Source organism: Barbus barbus (assembly GCF_936440315.1).
Source record: "Barbus barbus genome assembly, chromosome: 4".
In the NCBI taxonomy this organism is placed as follows: Eukaryota; Metazoa; Chordata; class Actinopteri; order Cypriniformes; family Cyprinidae; genus Barbus; species Barbus barbus.
This window is the reverse complement of record NC_136732.1, coordinates 15,062,369-15,085,500: the sequence shown is the minus strand read 5'-3', so window position 1 is coordinate 15,085,500 and position 23,132 is coordinate 15,062,369. Positions and strand designations below refer to the sequence as shown.

The following is a 23,132-nucleotide window of genomic DNA, read 5'->3' as shown; positions in this document are numbered from 1 at the left end:
TTGAGGGTTCATGTGTCCCCAAAAGATATTTGGACACTTCAGTTATACTTTAAAATGTTATTACATTAGATAAAATATCAAAGCAAGTGACATGTATTTTGAAGGGAAAAAAATACTTTTCAAACAAAACATTACACAATGACTTTAGGTTTTCAGTGACAAATCAACAGAGCATGTCATTTGATTTCAAGAAAATGTGCAATGAGGTGGTGAACTAATAACTGTAAAAATTGCCAAAACACCAGTTTTGTCAAAAGACACCAAGCAAAAATGTTGGTGAAGACCAAATGTTATTTTATTTTGAAAAAAAAAAAAAAAAAAAAAAAAAAAGTGCACTAATAATTGTAAAAACCACCCAAACACCAGATGACACTGAATAAAAATGACATTAGTGAAGATAAAAGATCCTGCAGCGCTTGAGATACAGGCCCATCTAATATAGTGACATTCAAACATTAAGTGTGTCTGTGTTTGAACACTATGTCTGTACGGGGACGCACTCTCAGCCCCGTGCCGTTCCCAGTCAGAAACACAAGAAAAGAACTGCGGAAATGTGAGGCAGGAACAGAGAAAAGAGGGGCAAAGTTGAAGCACGGTCCCGAAACTTGAAAAGTCACGTTCCAACTGTCTGGTTGCCCACAGCAACGAGACATGATGTCACAGGCAGTTGAAGTTGAACTTGAGGGTGGGGGGCAGAGCTGGTCACTGCCAAGGATTACGGGGGGGGGGATTGCGAGAGGGAGGAGTACAGCTTACAGGGAAAGAGTTACTTGGCCCGAGTGGCTGTTGGGCTGGAGGCGGGGGGACGTGCCGGGGTGTTTGCGTGACCTGCAAGAGTCAACCAGAGCAAAAGTTACCCGCTGCCCCTCCTAACAGAGTCTCTTAGCCAAAGTGTTTCCAGGATTTGACAATCAGGAGTAACAATCCAGCTCTCATTTGAATGAGTAGCCCAGCTCTTGCCATCTCCCAGAGTGCCACATCAAAATCACATATCAATCGCTCAAACACTTTCACTTTACTAGTCAATACAAGGGGGTTTCAATAAATAGCCCAACAAGAGCTCTTGCAAGCAAGTACAGGTGTCTAACAAGGCAAGGTATGTGAGCGAATTGGATAAAAGCATTATATTTTTATATAAAATGCAAAGAAAGTATATGAAATATATGTAAGTTTATTTTAAATGTTATTTAAAAAAATAATTTAGCTATCAAACTATTAAGGATATTATGTAAAATATTAATTACATTAGGAATTATGATTCTGATCATTGTGAATGTAGTTGTAGATATATATATATATATATATATACACACACACATACATACATTATTATAAAGACACATACAGTAATTAAACAATTATACATTTTTATAAATGTATTAATTATTTTATATATAAAATCACTAATTAAAGTTATATTTGTAATGTTATTATGTATAATTTATTAATATAATTCAGTTTACAGTGTTATAATATAAACCATTTTGACAATATGAAAACTATTAAATAAATGTATTTTACGGACTTTTATATAAAATGTGATACAAGTGCACATGAGAAATCATCATTTAATATAATTTTTTTAATAATATAATAGGAATATTAAGAGTAATTAACACCCATGAAAATATAGAGAACCGCATTAAAGATCATCCTTCCTCTAATATGTCAGCTAAGGTTAATTGTGATATTGCTGTGGCTGTTTAGCAGTTGGGCGGTGTAAATATTTCTCCGTTCATTGGCGTTATCAGTGCGATGTCTGAACTTTACGAGCTGAGCTCCTGAGATGCATTAACAGAGCATCTGCTGATGTTGATAAAGTCAGTGTGATGGTATGTGGAGATGCGTCAGCTTATGGCAAGCAGTTCCGCTTCAGAAGCTCTGAGAGTGAAGAACAGGCAAATGTGTGAGAGCCTGACCTCTAGTGCGCACACCAATAACAGCAGCATCTCTTCACATTCACAATCTACATCCAGATCCATACTTTTGAATTAAAGCATCAACAATATTGATAAATCATATAATAAAATAACAAAAATAGTGATTATATTGAAAAGATGTTTAAGCTTGTAATAGCAGTACATACTGAAACTTGCAGTTACTTTAAGTTAAAATAAAATGCAATTATAAATTTAAAATAAAACAGAATAATTTCATAAATTCAATAACTTAAATTTACAGTGTATTTTACATTTATGAAAAAGTAAACAAATTATTGAATTATAATAGCTTTGTGGCAGTAAATGTAATTTTTATAAATGTAAACTTTTATTTAAAGTTTATTCAATTTAAAAATAAATTATAGGTCTGTGTGACAAAATACATTTCACGTAATACATTTAATAACTTAACGCTATTTATATATTTTTAAATGTATACAAAATTTAATTATAGGTTTGCGAGACTACTTTTCACTTGGGTTTAATACATTTAAAGGTTATTTATTTGTTATTGCATTCAATTATGGGTTTATATACATTTAATAACGTATACATTTTATAAAATATAAATTTTATATTATAAGTTTGTGACATTTATTTGAATGTAAAAAATAGTTTGTTCTGTAATTGTTGTTAATGAGTGATATTTAATCATTATTAGCCCCATGTTGTTTATTTTTAAATGTTAATTTAAATTATTATTTTTTTAATTATACATTGAGTAGCAGTGGTATAATGGAAAATGCCTATAATTGTAATTTTTTCCATCCTCAGAAATTGTAAAAACAAAAATCAATATTGTCCATGGTCCAGTTTTGTCCTGCACAGATTTTATTATATATATTTATTATTAATATAATGTTTTCACTGTGCTGATGTATTTTCAGATTAAACTAACAGTGCCTTATCCCATTGTGTTTTTACAGTCATGGTTCCTTTGACGAGGTCCTGCCTGCAACCTGTCGACACAATTTGGAAGTTATGTGACAAAAAAATAAAAAAAAATCCTGTTTGAAAATCCCCTCCGACCCGAAACACCCTAAGAAACGTGAGCAGCATATGATTGGGAAATGTTCGACCCTGTATTTGCCAACCGTCAGACGCCCTTCAAGCCCGCTCCTCCACCTCCGACAAAGACTTTCAGATCACAGCAGGAGGTGAGGGACCGACACGCACCTACAGCATCTCGCAAGAGCCGTCACCAAACCAACGGCAACAGAGCAAGAACCGAAGAACACAGAAATTGTTACTAGGAACAAGGAAGTAGTGTACAATGGCTGGGATTGTCAACAGTTTCAGTGGTGAGGATTCAGACACAACAAAAACGCAAGATTTTGACCAATTAAACTGCAGTTTTTTGTTTTCAAAACACTTAAACATGCTGACGTTCAGCATACAGGCAACACTAAATAACGAGAGCCCCGGACGTTATGCAATTTTAGCTAATTAGCATGCAGTAGAAATATCTTTTCCATTTTGCGGTCAATTACTAAACTAACTACGAACAGCAGAAGTATTGCACTACAGTAATGCAAAGAACACTTGTTTGACGTGCACTATTGAAAATGGGATCGACGGCGGACATTTGCACATTTTATTGCGGAGAAATATTAACCTGGCACACTAAATCTACCCAGAGACCCGTTCTCGTTTTCAGGCCCCAAACTGAATTTTTAAATAAAACAAAAGTCAATTTCAGGCACTGAGTGCCAACTAGACAGCACCAAATTTTAGTTAGTACTCCTATAGGATGAATAAAGCCAACCAGCACACACTTAAGGTGCAGTCACATTCACCAAATTTGTCTTGAACCTGATGAGAAATCTGCTTGAGGGAAATGTTTCAATCTCACGTAAAAAAAAATTCTGATCACTTGGATTTTTATTAAAGGAAGAGTTCACCCAAAAATGAAAATTTACTCACCCTCAAGTTGTTCCCAACCTGTGTGAGTTTCTTTCTTCTGTTGAACACAGAAGATGATATTTTGAAAAAGGTGATAACCAAACAGTTGATGGCAACCATAGACTTTTCTTTTTTTTCTCCATACTATGAAAGTCAGTGGCTGCGGTCAACTCATTTTCAGTTTTTGGTGAATTGTCTTATTAAATTGACTAGATTTCACCTTTGAAGTTTCGCCGATCAGCGGTAAATGTGACTATTTTTTACAGTCATGTGAGTGAGCTACAACTTCAAAATCGTTTGTTCAGCAAATTTTTTTTTTTTTTTTTAAATCCATATGTCCATGAATTTTTTTTTTGTGTGTCAGCACAACAAATTTGAATCCGATTTGAAATCTGCTTAGTGAAATTGTCTAAAATTTGCATTCAAGTGGAATCCTATCAAAATGACTAATTTCCCCTGCAAAATTGCACTAAATGTGACCGCACCTTTGCAGCCATGTGACGGAGTTCCAATTTTTAAATTGTTTGTTTAAAGAAAATAATAAATCATCCCATAGAATCATTTTAAATTTAAAGCCATCATTTTTTAAATTAAAGCCATACGTCTGAACTTTGTTTTAAATAGTAAAACTTTTAATTAGAAGTATAAAACTTTGTAATAAAATATTTTCTAGTGATTTTTTTTACTAGCCCCATCTAGTCATTCCGTAATTTATAAATAGCGGTGAATTAATTTCATCATTGTAGCGAGGCATAATAAACGTCCCTTATTTATAAGCACTAATAAAGACGGTTCTAGAGACACGCCCACTTCTGTGTTTTGTTTACACTCCCAGAAGTCCGTGTTCCAAGAATACGTGACCTCGCTGCGGAGCAAAAGAATGTGTGACATATCATAGCCGTGCTCAGAGGGAGGTGGGCCACTCGGACCGCTTTTATTAGATGCCGCATATCACCATTCGCTTCAGTAGATTTACTCTAAATTTGGTAACGTTTCAGCATGGCTGTCTGCACATACACACTCTCCTCTGCAGATCGACTACAAATGGAAGCCTACCGACGCAGCTGTAATCGGTAACCTCACAAAATAACTGGACTGCCTGACCATGTATCTCACTGCAGGGAAGCATTGTTGCCGGATGGCGGCCGTGTCATCGCTTTGGTAGAAAACTAACACTAGAATCGTGATGGCAATGGTCTTTTCTTTTCTAATCAAAGGAAGTGCCTCTGTATTCCCATTATGCAATTTGTTAAACATGAATTCAGGTTATTTTCTTGCATATAAGCTATAGAGGAGCGTGAAATTTTTATGAGAAAAAAAAAAAAACAAGCGTCAGCTCACTAGTTACAAACATCTATATATACAGGATATATCCATATATATTTATATATACATTTTTTTTCTTATTTGCCTAATAAGCTCAGTGGCAGTCTAGTTATTTTTTGAAGTATGACATGATCATAAATCAGATATTCATTGAAAAGTACCAGTCCCGAAAACCCAGTTCTAAAAAATAAAAATAAAAATCAACTGGCGGAAATCAGATTTCCACGGAAAACGTATCGATAGCGTAGTAAACAAAAATAAAATAATAAATGCACGGCTTTTGATTTATTTTGTGTTTGGACAGGAAGTATTTGTTATTGCAAAATAAAGTGTGTTGATTGAGCCATGTGCAATGCCTTGGGTAGAAACTGTGTTTGTCTCATTGTTAGGGTGTACAGGAAAGCGTAGAGGTGAAAATCCTTCTATTATAGTAAAGTCCACGCTGTCCGGGACTCTAAACTACAGGGCAGAGAGAGCGAGAGAAAGAGAGAACACGGTCTTTGTAAGTTTTGGAAATTTGTTTTGTAATCTTTCCTTTTTTCTGCTTTTTTTATGTTTATTTGTAATAATTTGTTCTCAAAACTTAGGAGGGCTGAAGCAGCAGTTTTTGCGACACGTCAGAATATATCACTAAATAAAACAGGTGCTTTTTATGGATCAAAGTACGCTCAATCTCTATTATACATAAGACGAAAAATAAGTGTTATAGACAAATTTTAGAAGAAAAAAAAAAAAAATTACCCTTTCCTTTTTGTATTTACTGAAGGGGGGAGGGGGTTCATTGTGGTCAAGGTTGTGACAAAAGGCATTTTTCCTCCAACCTTTTCTACGAAGCGATCAAAGAATGTCGACTGATGACGTCCTAAGAGGTTTTACGACTTAACTAGCTAAAATGCAGGATGTTTCCGGTATTTTGACTTCATGCTATGCATTCCAGTTTTCTAGGACTTCCATGCTTTGGATCGCCCGAACCGCCGTAGTCCTTAAACTTCCCGTCTGAACTTCGCTGGCTTTATGTACATAGAAAATTTTGAATTCGTATGGAAGCTATGACAAGATCTTCCCTGAATAAACTAAAATGCCCATTGTAAGATATAAATTTTGGAATATGAAGAGAGATGGGAGGGGTGTGATGTGAATTTGCTTCTTTTATACTTTTAACTTGTGATTTTGACAAAAACTCACAACATTTTTCTACAGAGCCCCGCACATGACACTAGGACAACAGTATTTTTATCATAGCCTTGAATTAAGAATTCGTACCCATAACGTATAAAATTCGTTCCCTCGTTTTCATAAAAGACATCAGTAAAAAGTGGCCACAATTTACAAACACAAGGCGGCAAACTAGTAAAACGTGGCCATGTTTATGAAAACGAGGAAACTAGTTAGTAAAACAGCCACGATTTACGAAAACGAGTGAGATAATTAGCACAACATGGCCACGATTTACAGAAAACAAGGGAACAATTTTGTACAAAGAAGCCGCAATTACCAAGAATGAGGGAATGAATGTGGCTACGATTTATGAAAATTATGAAACAAATTAGTACACTGTTGCCATGATTTACGAAAACAAATGACTAAAATTTACGACAGATAAAATTAGTACAACGGTTATTATTTACGAAAACAAGGAAACTTATGAGTCATGGAAACAAATAAATTTGTGGGAACTATATTTTTTTCTACGTCATATGTGGAGCTCTGTATATTTCATTCAGAAATCATAAAAAAAAAAAATTGTATTGTAATGTCATTGACAAAATATAATTTCTCTTTTGATTTTGTGGTGAAATGCGATTATTTTCGTAAAGAGATTCACCCAAACATATTCCCAAACAAAGTCAGCGACCAATCAGAAAGAGTTGAAATTGAACCCTTCCCCCCTGAATCTGCAGCGCCCTCTACTGGCCCGTGTAAATGACTAAATATTTGTTTTGTGATCTAGTGTTAGACTCAGAGCATCATAAAGGTTGTCCCTAAAAAGTGCCTTTTGTTCACAGACACCATCTTGTAATCCTGAGTGCCCATCTCAAAAAAAAAAAAAAAAAAAAAAAATCCCCTCGTTCAAACTTCTGTATTTCTCCTTCCGCGACTTCTTCAAAGCAGTATATATATAGTACTAAAGGAAATCGGTGTGACTTAGTTCCTCTTTTTATTGTTGAATAATTAAGAAAACTGTAAAAAAAAAAATAGAAAAGTGACAAAAAAAAAAAAAAAAAAAAACTTTGTCTTGCTTTTCCTTCCTCTGTAATCTTGTCTTCTGCCTCTTTTGGACACTGGAGTAGTCTATAGTTGCATAACCATCGCCCTTTTCCCTGTGCCCCTTTTCTCTGAACGGAGGGGTTTTAAAATTAAAAAAAAAAAATAAAAAAATTGTTTGAGCAGAATGCAGTTAGCTCACATGTTATTCTTGTCTGTACGCTTCACGTTGTATTCATACTGATCTCTTCAGCTTCTCCATTGAACAGTTAATGTACGTGAACAAGTTACGCCGGTGAGCTCTGGTGGGCCGTCCGACAGACGGGCGTTTCAGCTGGACGCAGTTTGCGAAAACGATAGAGGCCGACTGCTGAGGTAGAATAGGCGAGTTTGAGCTATTTATTTCTTTTTTGTTACCAAATTCATTTGATTTGCTTTGATCTGTTTGTATTGATATTGCATTGAGAATCTGTATTGATGATGCACCTTTGAATGGTTGTACGTGACCAGATATTAAAAAAAAAAAATAATAAAATAAAAAAAAAGTTCCTGTTAAGACGAAGCACCTTAAAAACGGAGTGGTTTCAGCCCAGGGAAAGCGACAGTTTCAAAGCGACCGCGAGCCCAGCGTTACGAGCCAAACTCATAGACCAAAGTGACGCACGGCACAAAAACCTGAGCGAAACTCAAATTGACTTAAACTCACCAGCAAAAGCCGATGTCGTGGGCTTAACGACAACTTGCTTCTTCCCACAAACAAAATATGCAATCGTTTCACTTTCCCGAGTCCGTGAAGCCGGAGTCCGCGTTGGCTGTGATTTAATAATAACTGTAATAAGTGAAAGCCATAGCGACGAACACGTGTTTGGCGCTCTCATTGTCCCTCCCTGGTACTGACCGTCCATTTTCTTTCTTTCGCATTTACTTTTGTACTCTTTTGTTGAGCGGGGCATTCGGATGCATTTAGAGTAGCATGAACCCTCGGCAGCTCCGGTCTTGTTTGAACTCCTCGAGCGGCGCCCTTCTCAGTCCACACGCCTTCCAGAGCTCATGGTGAAATGCATGTGTTGATTACAATTTCTTTTCCATAATAAGAAAAACAAGTAAGAGCAGCACCTTTAACTGATTGAATAAAAGGATGTTCTTGACTGTAACGTTGAGTTTGTGTGGTTATTTTGATCTTCAGTTACAATTTAGCCCCCAGGAGCCCTCAAGGTGACTTAAAATTATTTAAAACAAATGTTTAAGGAATAGTTCACCCAAAAATGAAGATGTATTCACCCTTAGGCCATCCAAGATGTAGATGGGTTGGTGTTGAGTTTAAATGATTTGTAGAAATTTAGCATTACATAACAGATCCTCTGCAGTGAATGGGTGCCGTCAGAATGAGTCCGAACAGCTGATAAAAATCATGATAATCCACAAGTGATCCACACCACTCCAGTCCATCAATTAATAACTGTCTAAATCAGGAGAGAAATATGCATAAATCAAACAGTTTACAAGTGAAAATGGTCCAAAACGGTTCTAGACAAACATGATGGTGGATTTTGCATTGGGAGGACAACAGGAGATGGACTTTTTCCCCTGGATGAAGCGTTATTATGGATTATGGACTCATACATAAAATGTCTTAATGATGGATTTGTTTCTTACAAGCACACAGCTTTTCACTTCACAAGATGTTAACTGATGAACTGGAGTGGTGTGGATTACTTGTAGATTATGATGTTTTTATCAGCAGTTTGGACTCTTATTCTGACGGCACCCATTCACTGCAGAGGATCCACTGATGAACAAGTGATGTAAAGCTAAATTTCTCTAAATCTGTTATGATAAAGAAAAACTCATCTACATCCTGGATGGCCTGAGGACGAGTACATTTTCAGCTATTTTTATTTTATTTTTGTGTGAACTGTTCCTTTAAAATTAGCTAAAGCAACAACAAAAAAACATTTTTATTACCATAAATAGTGGTTGTGTACCATGTTGATATGTGATGAAGTAAATATTCACACAACAAACCATTTTTGTGTTACAGCAAGTATTTATTTGATGCATCTTTGTCACTTTAAATTAGTCTATAAATTATTTACTGCACTTAATGCATTTTCCCCCGAGTGAAGGGACTGGGTTTGGATAACAAGCATCTGCTAAAATGCAAGTTTTTTTTTTTTATTATTGAAAAAGGTATTAAAAGTACATAGTTTACAAGAGTTAGTGATATTGATCCGCACCGTAAAATAGAACAAAAATTGATTTTTAGAAACAATTAGGAACTATTAAGACTTGTGCGTCAAAAGCTAAATTAAAAGTCTATTTGAAAATATTCAAGGGCACCTTTTGTAAACATTTCCTTCAAAAGGTTTTTACATTTATTTTTAAATATTTATAATATAAAATATAACATTTCAATCTATTTACATTGGATAATTTTAAAATAACATATCATTTGCAGTCCAAAACTGCATATAATCAGCATTTTGTGCTATTAAGGAAATTGAGCAGAAATCAACCCCACTGAGGGTGATAAGAGTTCATTTAACACATATAGACGTCAAACTGACCCTCATATGTGATAAATGTTTTTATGATCGCATCCCTCCCAGTCGATGAGCTCCGAGCGATGAAACCACAGTGAAATCTCCCGCTCCGCTCCCTCCACCGAATCAGATGCATGGATGACATTTCTGAATGAATTTAACAGTGAGGAAAGTCATGCCATGCGACTCATATACATGCCAAAGGTTTAGTGCTTAATTTATATGCAGCTTCAAACTGAGAATCTGATATGTTTAACTGTGGGTGTGTGGCTGGCTGTTATTGGAATAATAGTGGGCATTATAAAGTGTGCAGCAGGCAGAATAATGAGTGCATGTAAATACCTGCTGATGTGAACACTGAAATCTCCTCTAATAGTTCCCGGTGCAGCTTCAGCAGGGTCTGTGTCTCCCACCAGCTTACGTGATGACCTCACTACATTATGCCCCTCCCACACCTGAAAACAAACCAATGAGAACGTGAATATCAACTGGTCAATTTTCATGACCTTGTGTGATGTGTGTGCAATGATCTTAATAATATAGTATCTGATGCTAGAGATTTGAAACATGCAACCTTTTTCTTCTTTACTGTATTGCATGTTTAAAAACATTATTTTGCATTTTTAATACAATTTGTGTGTAATATTTACTTTTGGTTGTTAATTTATCACAGTGTAAACCAAAGTGTACTGCATTGAGATATACAGTATTCTACTGAGTCGAATGCAGTAGTTTATCTACTCTTATGGATAATTTGCATACATATAATTGTTATAGTAGTATGATATTCATTATATAAGCCATAACGCAGAAGCGCAGCTGTTTGATTGGTACTCACCATGGCGACTATGGGGCCAGAGGTCATGTAGTAAAGCAGGCTGGAGTAGAAGGGTTTCCTCTGCAGCGAGACGTAGTGCTGAGCTAAAAGCTTGTCAGAAGCCTGAAAAATACACAAACATGTAGAAAAACATCACATACAGTCATGGGTGTTATCAGAGTGGATCACTCACCTGCAGCATCTTCAGACCAACCAATCGGAATCCTCGCTGCTCAAAGCGCTTGATGATCTCGCCAATCAGACGCCTCTGAACGCCATCGGTCTTCACAGCTACCAAAGTCCGTTCTTTAATGCCAGAAAAATCTAAAGCAGGTCAAAAACAGATCAATATATGAGAGTTGTCATGCAACTACAAACTTTGTTTTTTTTTTAAATGATAAATTTGTTGAAAAGCAAACCGTGCTATCTACTGCCAAAGTGTGAAACACAAAAATATTAATTAAAATAATGCACTTCTTTTGGAATTTTACGTCATTTATATAAAGTGTAAATATATATAGACCACCCCCCACTGACCATCGACAGCTCGACTGTGGAGAGAGTCAGCAGCACTAAATTCCTGGGGGTGCACATCACAGAGGATCTCACCTGGACCACCAACACCATGTCGCTCTCCAAAAAGGCACCTACAGCGCCTACACTTTCTCTGCCGGCTGAAAAGAGCAAGTCTCCCTCCACCCATCCTCACCACATTCTACAGAGGCACCATTGAGAGTGTGCTGACCAGCTGCAAAGATCATCGGTGCCCCTCTCCCCTCCATCCTGGACATTTTCCTTACACGATGCTCCAGCAAAACCAACAGCATCGTGAAGGACTCCACCCATCCCTCCCAGTCTCTTCCAGCTCCTATCATCAGGAAGACGGTACCGGAGCATCAGAGCCCGCTCCGCCAGACTGCTCAACAGCTTTTCCCAGGCTGTGAGAACCCTGAACTCAAACCACCCCACCCCCCTCTGAAACACCATGCAAACCCCTACCTCCTGAAACATGGAACTTATATATATATATATATATATATAAAAATTTGGATTAAGTCATTGTTACGTCCGTAAGGACGTTTATAGTATTGGTGTGTGTGTGGTGTATGTTTTCTTTTCCGTCCTGTCTGTTTCTCTTACTCTCGTTTTCTTAGGTTGTTGCTGGTTGGCTATATGGCTTGTCAGTCAAGGCTAACGAGATGAATGGCCACGCCTTGGGAGGCGGGATCTGCATCAGGATGAGTGACACCTGGTGAAGAGGATATTTAAAGACCATGCTGCTGCCAGTGTGAAAAGAGCACTTTGTATTGAGAGAACCTTTTGTAACGAGAACTTTTGTGAGAGAGATGTTTTGGTTGGAGAAACTGTTGGTGTGTTTTATTTTTGTTACGTTGTTCACATGTATGCTCATTGTGCTTTGTTTTGGCTGTGTCCAAAAACTCTCTTATTCATGATTGTTGCCGTCGACAAAGGAGAAGGGGATAGGTAAGATTGTCACGTGACATACATTGTACACACGTAGTTAACCTTGTCTGTATAAAAACACTAGTTAGGGATTTGTGCCACCCATTGTATTTATGTTTATTAGTTAGTGTAGTTTAGTTAAGACGTCCTAGACGTTGAAGATTGTTTTCTTTGATCTTTTCTTTTTAGCTTAGTGTTAGAAGTTAAATGCGTTAGATAACCTTTTTGATTATATTATTTTCTTTTGTTTGGCACAATCCATTTTTCCCCTTTTTCCTTTGTGGTTGGGTTTTTGTTATGGTATATTTATTAATAATAAATTTAGTAAACTTATTCACTTTATTCAGTGGTCTCTCGTTTTTCTCATCTCACTCAGTGTTGTCTGTGGATGTGTGTCTGGGATGGTTACATGTGTTCCCCTCTTAAAAAGCCCTAGACGGGCACGAGCCATAGGAGGGTCGTAACATAATGGGGGCTCATCCGGGATAATAACTGAATTAACAGTAACCAGTACATGACACCGTCACTGATATCACTGCGTGTGTTGAGAAGTTGTGCGTGCGGTTGTTTCAGGTCGCTAGGATGTTCATATTAGAAAGGTTCCTTGATAGTCCTTCGCAAGAGGAATTGGATGGTTGTAGGAAGGATGATTTGTTGAGGATCGCAAGTCATTTTCAGATTTCAGTAAATAGGCAGTCACTTAAAAAAGAAATTAAGTCTGTGGTAGTTAATCGTTTGGTGGAGTTGAATGTGCTTGTGTTGCCGGAGAAGATAGTTGGGGACAGTGTGGAGGTGGATACGTTTGGTAGGAGTGAGAATGTGAGTGAGGAGGAGCTAACGCCTACGGCGGAGGTTGAGGCTGAAGCTAGGGCGGGCTTACCTCCGTTTGAACCATTCTCCCCTATGTCTGTTGGCTCAAAAAGCGAAACGAGACTTAAAGTCCGTTTGGCTCGTTTGCAGCTTGAATCGCAGGAGAAGATACAGGCTCGGCAGGCGGAAATGGATTTGCGATTACAAATTCGTAAATTCGAGATCGAGGCGGAGAAACAGGTAAAAATGCGACAGCTGGAGCTTGACGCAATGCGAATTGTGGGAGGCTCCGCTGCGTTGCCAGATCTCCCTCGTGCCAGTTCCGCTGCCACTGTGGATCGTGCTCCTTCTGTAGTGTCTACTCCTACTGTTGTCCCGACGTCTGTTTCGTCCGTAGCAACCGAGTCATTCGATGTTGGTAAAAATATTATATTAGTGCCACATTTTCGTGAAGCTGAAGTTGATTCCTACTTTAGTGCCTTTGAGCGCATTGCAATGTCTTTTCGTTGGCCAAGGGATTGCTGGTCTTTGTTGTTGCAGTGTCGCTTAATGGGTAAAGCGTTAGAGGTGTTCTCTACTCTTTCCTTGGAGGATAGTTTGAATTATGACGCTGTAAAATTAGCCATTTTACGTGCTTACGAGTTGGTTCCAGAAGCATACCGACAAAAGTTTAGAGGCCATAAGAAGAATTCTTCACAAACATTTGTGGAATTTTCTCGAGAGAAATCTCTTCTCTTTGATAAATGGTGTAGTGCAACGAAGACGGATGATTTCAACTCTTTAAGAGAACTAGTTCTGCTTGAGGAGTTTAAGGCGTGTTTATCTGACAGAGTAGTTGTCTATTTAAACGAACAGAAGGTTGGTTCGTTAGCGCAGGCGGCTGTGTTAGCAGATGAATTCATGCTCACTCATAAGGGGGTATTTTTCGTGACTCGCACTGAGAAGAGTGTGACTAGTCCATCTCAAACTCAAGGTTTTCGAGAGAAAGCTGGAATGCCGAAATCGAAAGAGTTAGGGAATTGTTTTTACTGCCATAAACCAGGACATTTGATTGCTGACTGTCCGGTGCTTATGCGTAAACAGCAGTCTAAGACCCCGAAGAGTGTGGCATTAGTGAAGACTGTACTACCGTCTGAAGTATCATGTTGTACTGATGTTTGTGACACAAATTATAAACCTTTCGTTATGCCAGGATTCGTTTCCTTATCTGGAAAGGAAGAGGATCGGAGAGAAATCTGCATTCTCCGAGATACTGGGGCTATGCAGTCAATTATGCTGTCTGATGTGTTACCATTCTCTGACGAATCATATTGCGGCTCAAATGTGTTGATTCGTGGGATAGAAATGCAAGTAGTGTCTGTGCCTCTACATAGTGTACATTTACGCTGTTCTCTGCTTTCAGGTGTTGTACGAGTTGGAATTCGAAACTCACTTCCTGTTAAAGGAATAACTCTCATTTTAGGAAATGATTTAGCTGGAGGTAAAGTGGTGCCAGTTCCAGAAGTGACTGATGTTCCACAGGTTTGTTTGGTAGGTGATGTTGTTAGGCTGCACCCTGAAGTGTTTTCTTCTTGTGCAGTGACTCGTGCTCAGTTAGTTAAAACAGTGGGTGAAGTTGACTTGGCTGACTCATTGTTGGGAAATGTGTTAGCGGAGCGTGAGAGAGTTTCGGAAACAAGGGAAGTTTCTGAAAACGTTCCTAAGGTGAAAAATTCAGAGAATGTGTTAGAAAATTTTATTTCGTTAAATCTGCCGGTTACTCGTTCTCAGATCGTGATAGCACAAAACGAGGATTCTTCTTTGAAGAAATGTTTATCCGCTGTGATAAGTGGTGAGGCCGCTAAGAAAAGAAATACTGCATATTTCAGAGACAATGATTTGCTTATGCGAAAGTGGTGTTCTAAAGTTGAGGAGGATCTAGATTGGAACGTGGTATATCAAGTGGTAGTTCCATTCAAATATCGTTCTCATGTTTTGTGTCTAGCGCATGAACATCCGCTCTCTGGACATTTAGGGGTAACTAAAACTTACCATCGTATTCTGCAGCATTTTTTTTGGCCTGGGTTGAAGCGTGATGTTGCAAAGTTTTGTCGTACATGTCATACGTGTCAAATTGCAGGAAAGCCGAATCAGGTCATCTCGCCCGCTCCATTGTCACCAATTCCGGTTATAGGAGAAGCTTTTGAGGAGGTACTGATTGACTGTGTCGGACCGTTACCGAAAACAAAGGCAGGTAATCAATATCTCTGTACTATTATGTGTAGAGCGACCAGATTTCCCGAAGCTATTCCGTTACGGAAGATTACGGCTCCTGTTGTTTTGAAGGCGTTGATCAAGTTCTTTTCTACCTTTGGACTTCCTAAAGTTGTCCAAACAGACCAAGGTACCAATTTTTTGTCACGGGTTTTTACCCAAACATTAAGGTCTTTGTCCATCGAACATCGAGTTTCTAGTGCCTATCACCCTGAGAGCCAAGGGGTAATTGAAAGGTTTCATCAGACTTTAAAAACCATGCTTCGAAAATTTTGTATGGACACAAATAAAGATTGGGATGAGGGAATTCCTTTAATATTGTTTGCAGTGCGCGAGAGTGTGCAGGAATCACTCGGTTTTAGTCCGGCCGAGATGGTTTTTGGACATACTCTTCGGGGACCGTTAAAGGTTTTGAAAGATCAGATGATGGAGAGTAAGACAGAGAAGCAAACAAGTGTCCTTGAGTATGTTAGTCGATTCCGAGAAAAATTGCATAGTGCATGCGATCTGGCGCATAAGTTTTTGACAAACGCGCAATCGGAGATGAAGGATCGATTTGATAGACATGCTGTTGCACGGTCTTTTCTGCCTGATGATAAAGTGGTGGTATTACTACCGATACCAGGGTCTGCTCTATCTGCTAAATTTTCGGGTCCGTATAATATTGTTAGAAAACTTAGTGATACGGACTATGTAATTGGCACTCCTGACAGACGGCGCAAGACGCGCGTTTGCCACATTAACATGATTAAAGCATATCATGAACGTGACGTATGTGAACCTGTGAAGCAGGACACTGACAATACAGTGGCATTAGTAACGTCACCAGTTTTGTCTGCTGTAGAAGGTGATACGAGTGCTGATGAGGATGGATTGATGGTGAGAAATACTCCGCACCAGTGTAGTAAGTTGGAAAACTCTGCTATACTGTCTAATTTGCCTTCTCACTTGTCTTCTCTAACTAAGGAGAAAAGAGGTGATGTGATGGAGCTTATCAGCTCATTTCCAGCTCTCTTTGCTGATGTTCCATCTCAGACTAGCGTACTAGAACATGACATCGAAGTTAAAGATGCTAAACCGATAAAGCAACATCCTTATCGTGTTAACGAAGTTAAGAGATCTGCAATGAAGAACGAAACAGACTATTTGTTACAAAATGATTTAGCTCGTCATAGTTATAGTCCGTGGAGTTCCCCATGTCTTTTGGTAAAGAAACCGGATGGTACTTTTCGTTTCTGTACGGATTACCGAAAGGTTAATGCTGTCACCGTACCTGATTGTTATCCATTACCGAGAATGGAGGATTGCGTTGATAGTGTTGGGTCCGCTAGATTCGTTAGTAAACTTGACCTACTGAAAGGGTATTGGCAAGTACCGCTAACCCCACGTGCATCTGATATATCTGCCTTCGTTACACCAGATTCTTTCCTACAGTATCAGGTTATGGCATTCGGGTTACGAAATGCACCTGCGACGTTTCAGCGGTTGATACAAACTGTTCTCGCTGGCGTCCCGAATTGTAGAGCATATTTAGACGACTTGGTGATCTTTTCCAACGATTGGAACGAACATTTGTCTTTGTTACGCACAGTGTTTGAACGTTTAGAACGTGCGTCGTTAACCATTAACCTCGCAAAATGCGTGTTTGGTCAGGCAACTGTGACTTATTTAGGAAAACATGTAGGAAATGGACAAGTAAAGCCGGTGGAAGAGAAAGTAGCGGCTATTACCGATTTTCCGGTGCCCATTACAAGGCGAGAGTTGAGGCGTTTCTTGGGTATGATTGGGTATTACCGAAGTTTTTGTAAGAATTTCGCTACCGTGGTAACACCTCTTACGGATCTCCTCAGCCCTAAGAAAGCATTTGTGTGGTCAGAAGAATGTCAAGTAGCCTTTGAAAATGCGAAATCATTAATGTGTACTAGTCCCGTTTTGACCGCTCCTCAATTTGAGCGGGCGTTTAAGTTAGAGGTTGATGCGAGCGCAGTAGGCGCTGGTGCAGTTCTAATTCAGGAAACTCAGGATGGAGTGGACCATCCGGTATGTTTCTTTTCGCGTAAGTTCACCAAGTATCAAGCAAACTATTCTACCATCGAGAAGGAAACCTTAGCATTGTTACTGGCGTTACAATTTTTTGAAGTCTATCTGGGTTCTTCTAATTTGCCTATTGTTGTGTTTACGGATCACCAACCCCTCGTATTTTTGTCTCGCATGTACAATGCAAACCAACGACTAATGCGTTGGGCTTTATTCATACAGAACTTTCAGCTTGAGATTCACCATAAGAAAGGATCTGAGAATATCCTCGCAGATACTCTTTCTAGAGTTTGAATTTTAAAAAAAATGGGTATGAGGACGTTTTGAGGTTATTGTTTTATTTAAACGTTGAGTTTAAAATCTTAAATGTGGGGGTGTTACGTCCGTAAGGACGTTTATAGTATTGGTGTGTGTGTGGTGTATGTTTTCTTTTCCGTCCTGTCTGTTTCTCTTACTCTCGTTTTCTTAGGTTGTTGCTGGTTGGCTATATGGCTTGTCAGTCAAGGCTAACGAGATGAATGGCCACGCCTTGGGAGGCGGGATCTGCATCAGGATGAGTGACACCTGGTGAAGAGGATATTTAAAGACCATGCTGCTGCCAGTGTGAAAAGAGCACTTTGTATTGAGAGAACCTTTTGTAACGAGAACTTTTGTGAGAGAGATGTTTTGGTTGGAGAAACTGTTGGTGTGTTTTATTTTTGTTACGTTGTTCACATGTATGCTCATTGTGCTTTGTTTTGGCTGTGTCCAAAAACTCTCTTATTCATGATTGTTGCCGTCGACAAAGGAGAAGGGGATAGGTAAGATTGTCACGTGACATACATTGTACACACGTAGTTAACCTTGTCTGTATAAAAACACTAGTTAGGGATTTGTGCCACCCATTGTATTTATGTTTATTAGTTAGTGTAGTTTAGTTAAGACGTCCTAGACGTTGAAGATTGTTTTCTTTGATCTTTTCTTTTTAGCTTAGTGTTAGAAGTTAAATGCGTTAGATAACCTTTTTGATTATATTATTTTCTTTTGTTTGGCACAATCCATTTTTCCCCTTTTTCCTTTGTGGTTGGGTTTTTGTTATGGTATATTTATTAATAATAAATTTAGTAAACTTATTCACTTTATTCAGTGGTCTCTCGTTTTTCTCATCTCACTCAGTGTTGTCTGTGGATGTGTGTCTGGGATGGTTACATGTGTTCCCCTCTTAAAAAGCCCTAGACGGGCACGAGCCATAGGAGGGTCGTAACAGTCATTTAAAATTATGTCTTTGATGTCTATCAAAGCATTTAATTTATTTTAAACTACTTTTATAGAAATGTTTTGCTTCAAGTGTCAGCTCGTGTTATTTTTCTTCACTGCTCTTGCTTTGATATTTCATTATCTAATGAAACCATTTTAAAATCAGAACAAATCAACATTTTTAATACTCTTTGTGGCCACTGTAATAATGTAATAACCACAGATTTACATATTTTTAAAGTAGCATTTGTTTTTAAGCTTAGTTTTGTACAATATAAAATATATACAATAAATAGTAGAAAATACTAATTATATACATTGCAGAAAGAAACTGAAAACCAGTAAAGGTTTATTTAAACATTTCATTTTCATAAAATTGTAGGGAAAAAAATAACGTTTATATAAAAAAAACAAAAGACAGATGTGTCAGTATTTGTGTAACATACATGTCTGAATGCATATGTACTGTATGTGTAAATGCATGCATGCATGTATTAAAAATGTGCGGTATGTATGCGAGCATATATCAAGGGGTTCAAGGTTTAGAAAATTACCAGCATCCTTCCAATTTATTTTTTTCTTGTTTAAAGAAAGTGAGATCAATTGGATATCTTGTAAATTTGAAAACATGCTCTTCTGAAAGTATGGTTCCTGTCTAAGTAAATAAGCGTAGAGAATCCTGCTGAGATCTTTAGCACAGATTACGTCATTGTCTCCCAGTATAGGTCATTTAGCAGTTTTTGAATATTAATTGCAGAAAGAGTGTGATATTTCATCTACGTAAATGCAGATCAATGACCATCTCTTCTAACAGTCTGAATTTCAAAAGAAAAGTTCCTTCAATCGTGACAGACACGCGGTCGCTTCCTTGAAGTTTGATCAAATTAAAGTCATTACACACTCATGTGCTCTGGATTTGACCTCCACACACTGCCAATATGCATTCAGGTCAGCACTATGATTGGCCTTCAGACGGACCAATCACACACTCTGAACTGGAGGGAGTTTGAGGTCCTAGAGTTACTAGTTAGGCGTCCAAATTATAAAATAACTGGCCCATACAAAAATGTACTGTAGCAGTATTATGTATACAATGGTAATACTATGATACTTTATGTACTAATTGAAAGCAAAAAAAGGGGCACATCACTGCAGAATTCTGGTCCATTTTGGTATATCAGGGTTGAGATGGGAGTATTTTTAAGCTCATTTTGGTGAACATGCTTGTGTCTTTCATTTGGGTCACTGCAATTTTGACCCGTGCAACTAAATCTATTAAAACATACAATAACTTGTTCAAGCTCCCGTCTACCCACGTGAATACAATTGAGCAATCACTGATCACGCTAGGACGTGTAATATTAGTGAAACGGAGCATGTGCACTTTATATGGCAAACATAAAAATATCCTCTAAAAAAAAAAAAATCTTAATTTTGTAATAGCTACAAAAAGCGCATGGTACATATTTTTATATATACCATGTTTACCATATATTCATATATCTTGATATTTCAACAGATACATGATATTGCCATGAAATACATAAAACAGTACTTCTAGCATTTTCATGGTAGGCCTATAGTAATGTCAAATTTAAAGCAATGGTACTAAAATTAATTTACCATTGTATTTACATGGTTCTCTAAAAGTGACCCTTCGACTTTTTTACTAATTGTGTAGTGTAGCATTACTATTGCAGCTAAACAAATCATTTTAAGAATATTTTAATAACGTTATGAAAACATTATTTCATCTATTTATTCTTGGCTATGTGAAAGTTAAAGGAATGTTATATTTTGCAAACATTTTGGGAGTGTTATTTTTTAACGTTCTCTGAACATTCTGAAAAAAGTAACATTTAAAAAAAAAAAAAAAAAGGTCAGACGATCGTCCAATTTAAACGTAAGAAAAAAAAAAAAAAAAAAAAACATTCCATGAACGATATCATTGTTTCTTTGCTAACATTGTGACAGCAATATTAAAGAGCAGATTACTTTTAACAAATATTCTATAAACGTAACGGAGAACATTTTAGAACTTTGAGGGAACCTCATCAGAACGTTGGCCAAAGCTGGGATCCAAAATTTCCCCTCGAACCAAAATATGTTCCAAGAACGTTTTACTAACGTTCCCATCAAGTTATGAAAATGTTATTTGAGTGTTTTCTGAACGTTTAAAACGTATTTTTTTCCTTTGTTATGTGCATGTTAGAGACAGTGTTAGGCTACAGACAATAATGATCGATAGTTTTGAAAACATTATGGGTATGTTACTTTTGGACACTTAAATGTTTTACTAACGCCCAATAAAAAGTTGGCCAAAGATCTGAAAGCGTTCCGTTAGCTGGGATCCATAAATTTCCCCGCTAACTAAAATATGTTCCAAGAACGTTTTACTAACGTTCCCATTAGGTTATGAAAATGTTGAGTGTTTTCTGAACGTTTAAAACGTATGTCTTTTAATTAATAATTAAATCTTGGTTATGTGAATGTTAGAGACAATATCACAGACAATATTCTTTTATTTTGCGTAGTTTTGCAAATATTATTGGAATGTTATTTTTGAATGTTCTCTGAACCATGTGAAACTAATTAGTAGGCTAACGCTTAAAAAACGCTATTCGAACGGCCAACAAAAATGTTTCAGAAAACGTTCCATAAATAATGACGTTTTGAGAGCTATAGACCAAATAACATTGAACGAACGTTCTATTAACGTTGGAAGAAAGTTTGTATTATCCTTGAGGGAATCTTGCCAGAATGTTAGCCAAAGTTTTAACTGGGACTGTGTTTTCAAATGGCAAACGTCGAAGAACATGCATTATCCCTGACCCAAACCTTCTCCGTAAAGAGAACGTTTTGCATTTAAAAAAAAAGTCTTCCACCAGTTATGTCCTGATCTGGGACGAAAACAGAGAGATGGATGTGAGCAAACCTGAGTCAGTGCTGAAGCTGCGCGCGAGCCTTTGCCCCAAAACACGCGTGGAGCTCCATGTGGCCGCTCGCGCGACATGGACACAGAGAGCAAATCGAGCAGCCATCATCTTCATTTCCAGGTCAAATTCGTCCCAAAACTCCGCCGAGTAGCGCTTTTACTACTTCAAAACTTATGAGCGGTCCGATGCTTTTAACCCCGGACCGTTGCGCGCGCAGGCGCTCGCGGTCATTCACCTAACAGGTCAAAGTCACAGTGTGATCAGACAAAGAGAAAAAAGACCCCGCAAATTATAGTGATATTACCGGTCATCACGTGCACAAACACAACCTCTTAATTAACACCATTTCCTGTTTGGAGAGCCATGAAAGATACAAACAAACAAAACACCCATATACAGATTTTATCTGAACTTTTCCTTTATTTGCCCTAAAAGTGAAGTTAGGACACTTCAATCGATGGCTGGCAGACAGACAAAACAATAAATGTTAATCTTTGCAGGAGAACAAACACAAAGGACCACTTTTGATTATTTCCAACAGGTGATTTCAATCACACACACACACTGATAACAGAAAACGATCTGATCTCTGACAAACATAATGAGTGCGATGGTATTATGAAGAGAATTTAACATAAAATTACATGAAATTCAACCCAGCTGACAAATTCTCCTTCAGTAAACTTCCCACCATCAGTGATATGATGCAATGTAAATATCCCTCACCCACCACTAGAGGTCGCCGTACATCATTTACAAGCAGCACAACATTTAGTGAAAGGATTGAGAGTGGAAAGACCACTGGTAAGACTCGAACCCGCGACCTTTAGATTGCGAGTCTGACTCTCTAACCATTAGGCCACGACTTCCCCAACTTTCCAGGTCAGGATTTTATGATAGAGGTTGCAATTTAAACGATGTCAAGGTTTGTTTTAGTGTAAATTCCAGAAACAAGAAAAGTCTTAGAAAGAACTGGCCTCAACTTGCCTCCACAAGAAGCTGATGTAAACAAATTCCCAGAGACGTTACACTGGAATGACAAGTTGAATAGAAGGTTTGCGAGAACGCTGTACATTAAGCCTTAAGCGAGTGTGTGTTGTGACAAATGTTTTTTGCTTTGTCATTGTGGTGTATGAAGTGTAGATTGATGTGAAAAAATAAATTTAAAGCAGTTTAACATGAGGCAGCAACATAAAATGTAAAAAATTTAAAAAGAAGGGGGTATGAATACTTGTGTAAGATACTTTGTATGATGCATTCCTGGGCAAAAAAAAAAAAAAAAAAAAGGTGGGTGCACATTTTAACCACAAATCAATGTTCTGGAAAGAATTGCACAAATACTGTAAATGCTGTGGATAAAGTACGGGATAGCCTTCTGTTTGTTTTCTCTAAATGTTTAAGCTGTGTGGGTTAACTTACAGACAGCTTTTTACAGAAAGAACAGTCAGTGTCAGGGCCGGCGCTCCGCACACGCACATCACGCACTGCGCGTAGGGCACCAAGTGCTTGGGGGGGGCACCAAAAAATCTGGGTCGTGAAAATATCATCACAATATAGGCTACTAGTATAAATAACAAATAAAATATTTCTAGCATGTTAATATACAAAAGCAATACAAAAGTAATATAGGCCTAGACCAAATTAGTCGAGAAAAAGGTGAATC

At 37.8% G+C, this 23,132-nt stretch overlaps 2 protein-coding genes across 18 annotated transcripts in view; one reads left to right on the top strand and one right to left on the bottom strand.

Moving 5' to 3' along the window:
- Window positions 1-5,888, top strand: part of LOC306864244 (nuclear factor 1 X-type-like) — a 161,368-nt gene extending 155,480 nt beyond the window's left edge. For 11 of the 16 annotated variants that reach the window (XM_079408101.1, XM_079408109.1, XM_079408108.1 and 8 more), the window contains one exon: window positions 2,867-5,888. Coding sequence is in view for 5 of the 16 variants with exons in the window: in XM_079408107.1 (XP_079264233.1) it covers window positions 2,867-2,881 (15 nt within the window). In the remaining 11 variants the exon portion in view is untranslated. The remainder of the gene's footprint in view (window positions 1-2,866) is intronic. The other 5 variants (XM_079408107.1, XM_079408098.1, XM_079408111.1 and 2 more) reach the window with 1 other exon arrangement.
- Window positions 275-21,709, bottom strand: LOC306864336 (nucleoside diphosphate kinase A-like). Of its 2 annotated transcripts, none has more exons than XM_079408300.1 (5): window positions 21,469-21,709; window positions 10,927-11,057; window positions 10,755-10,856; window positions 10,259-10,371; window positions 275-828 (listed from the first exon to the last, which is right to left on the bottom strand). In XM_079408300.1, the coding sequence occupies exons 1-5, from the start codon at window positions 21,581-21,583 to the stop codon at window positions 753-755; spliced, it is 537 nt and encodes a 178-aa protein (XP_079264426.1). In that variant the 5' UTR covers window positions 21,584-21,709; the 3' UTR covers window positions 275-752. The 2 variants fall into 2 exon arrangements, with proteins under 2 accessions (XP_079264426.1, XP_079264425.1); XM_079408299.1 differs by lacking the exon at window positions 275-828 and adding an exon at window positions 9,808-10,063.
- Window positions 21,710-23,132: the final 1,423 nt, after the last annotated feature.

What these genes read in the sequence shown, in the direction of transcription:
- LOC306864336 (XM_079408299.1), bottom strand. Translation starts at nt 21,583, where the DNA reads ATGAAGATGATGGCTGCTCGATTTGCTCTCTGTGTCCATGTCGCGCGA. An exon ending in CAGCTTCAGCACTGACTCAG is followed by an intron (nt 11,058 to 21,468) that starts GTTTGCTCACAT and finishes GACCTGCTTTAG; the next exon opens with ATTTTTCTGGCATTAAAGAA. An exon ending in TTGGTCTGAAGATGCTGCAG is followed by an intron (nt 10,857 to 10,926) that starts GTGAGTGATCCA and finishes TGTATTTTTCAG; the next exon opens with GCTTCTGACAAGCTTTTAGC.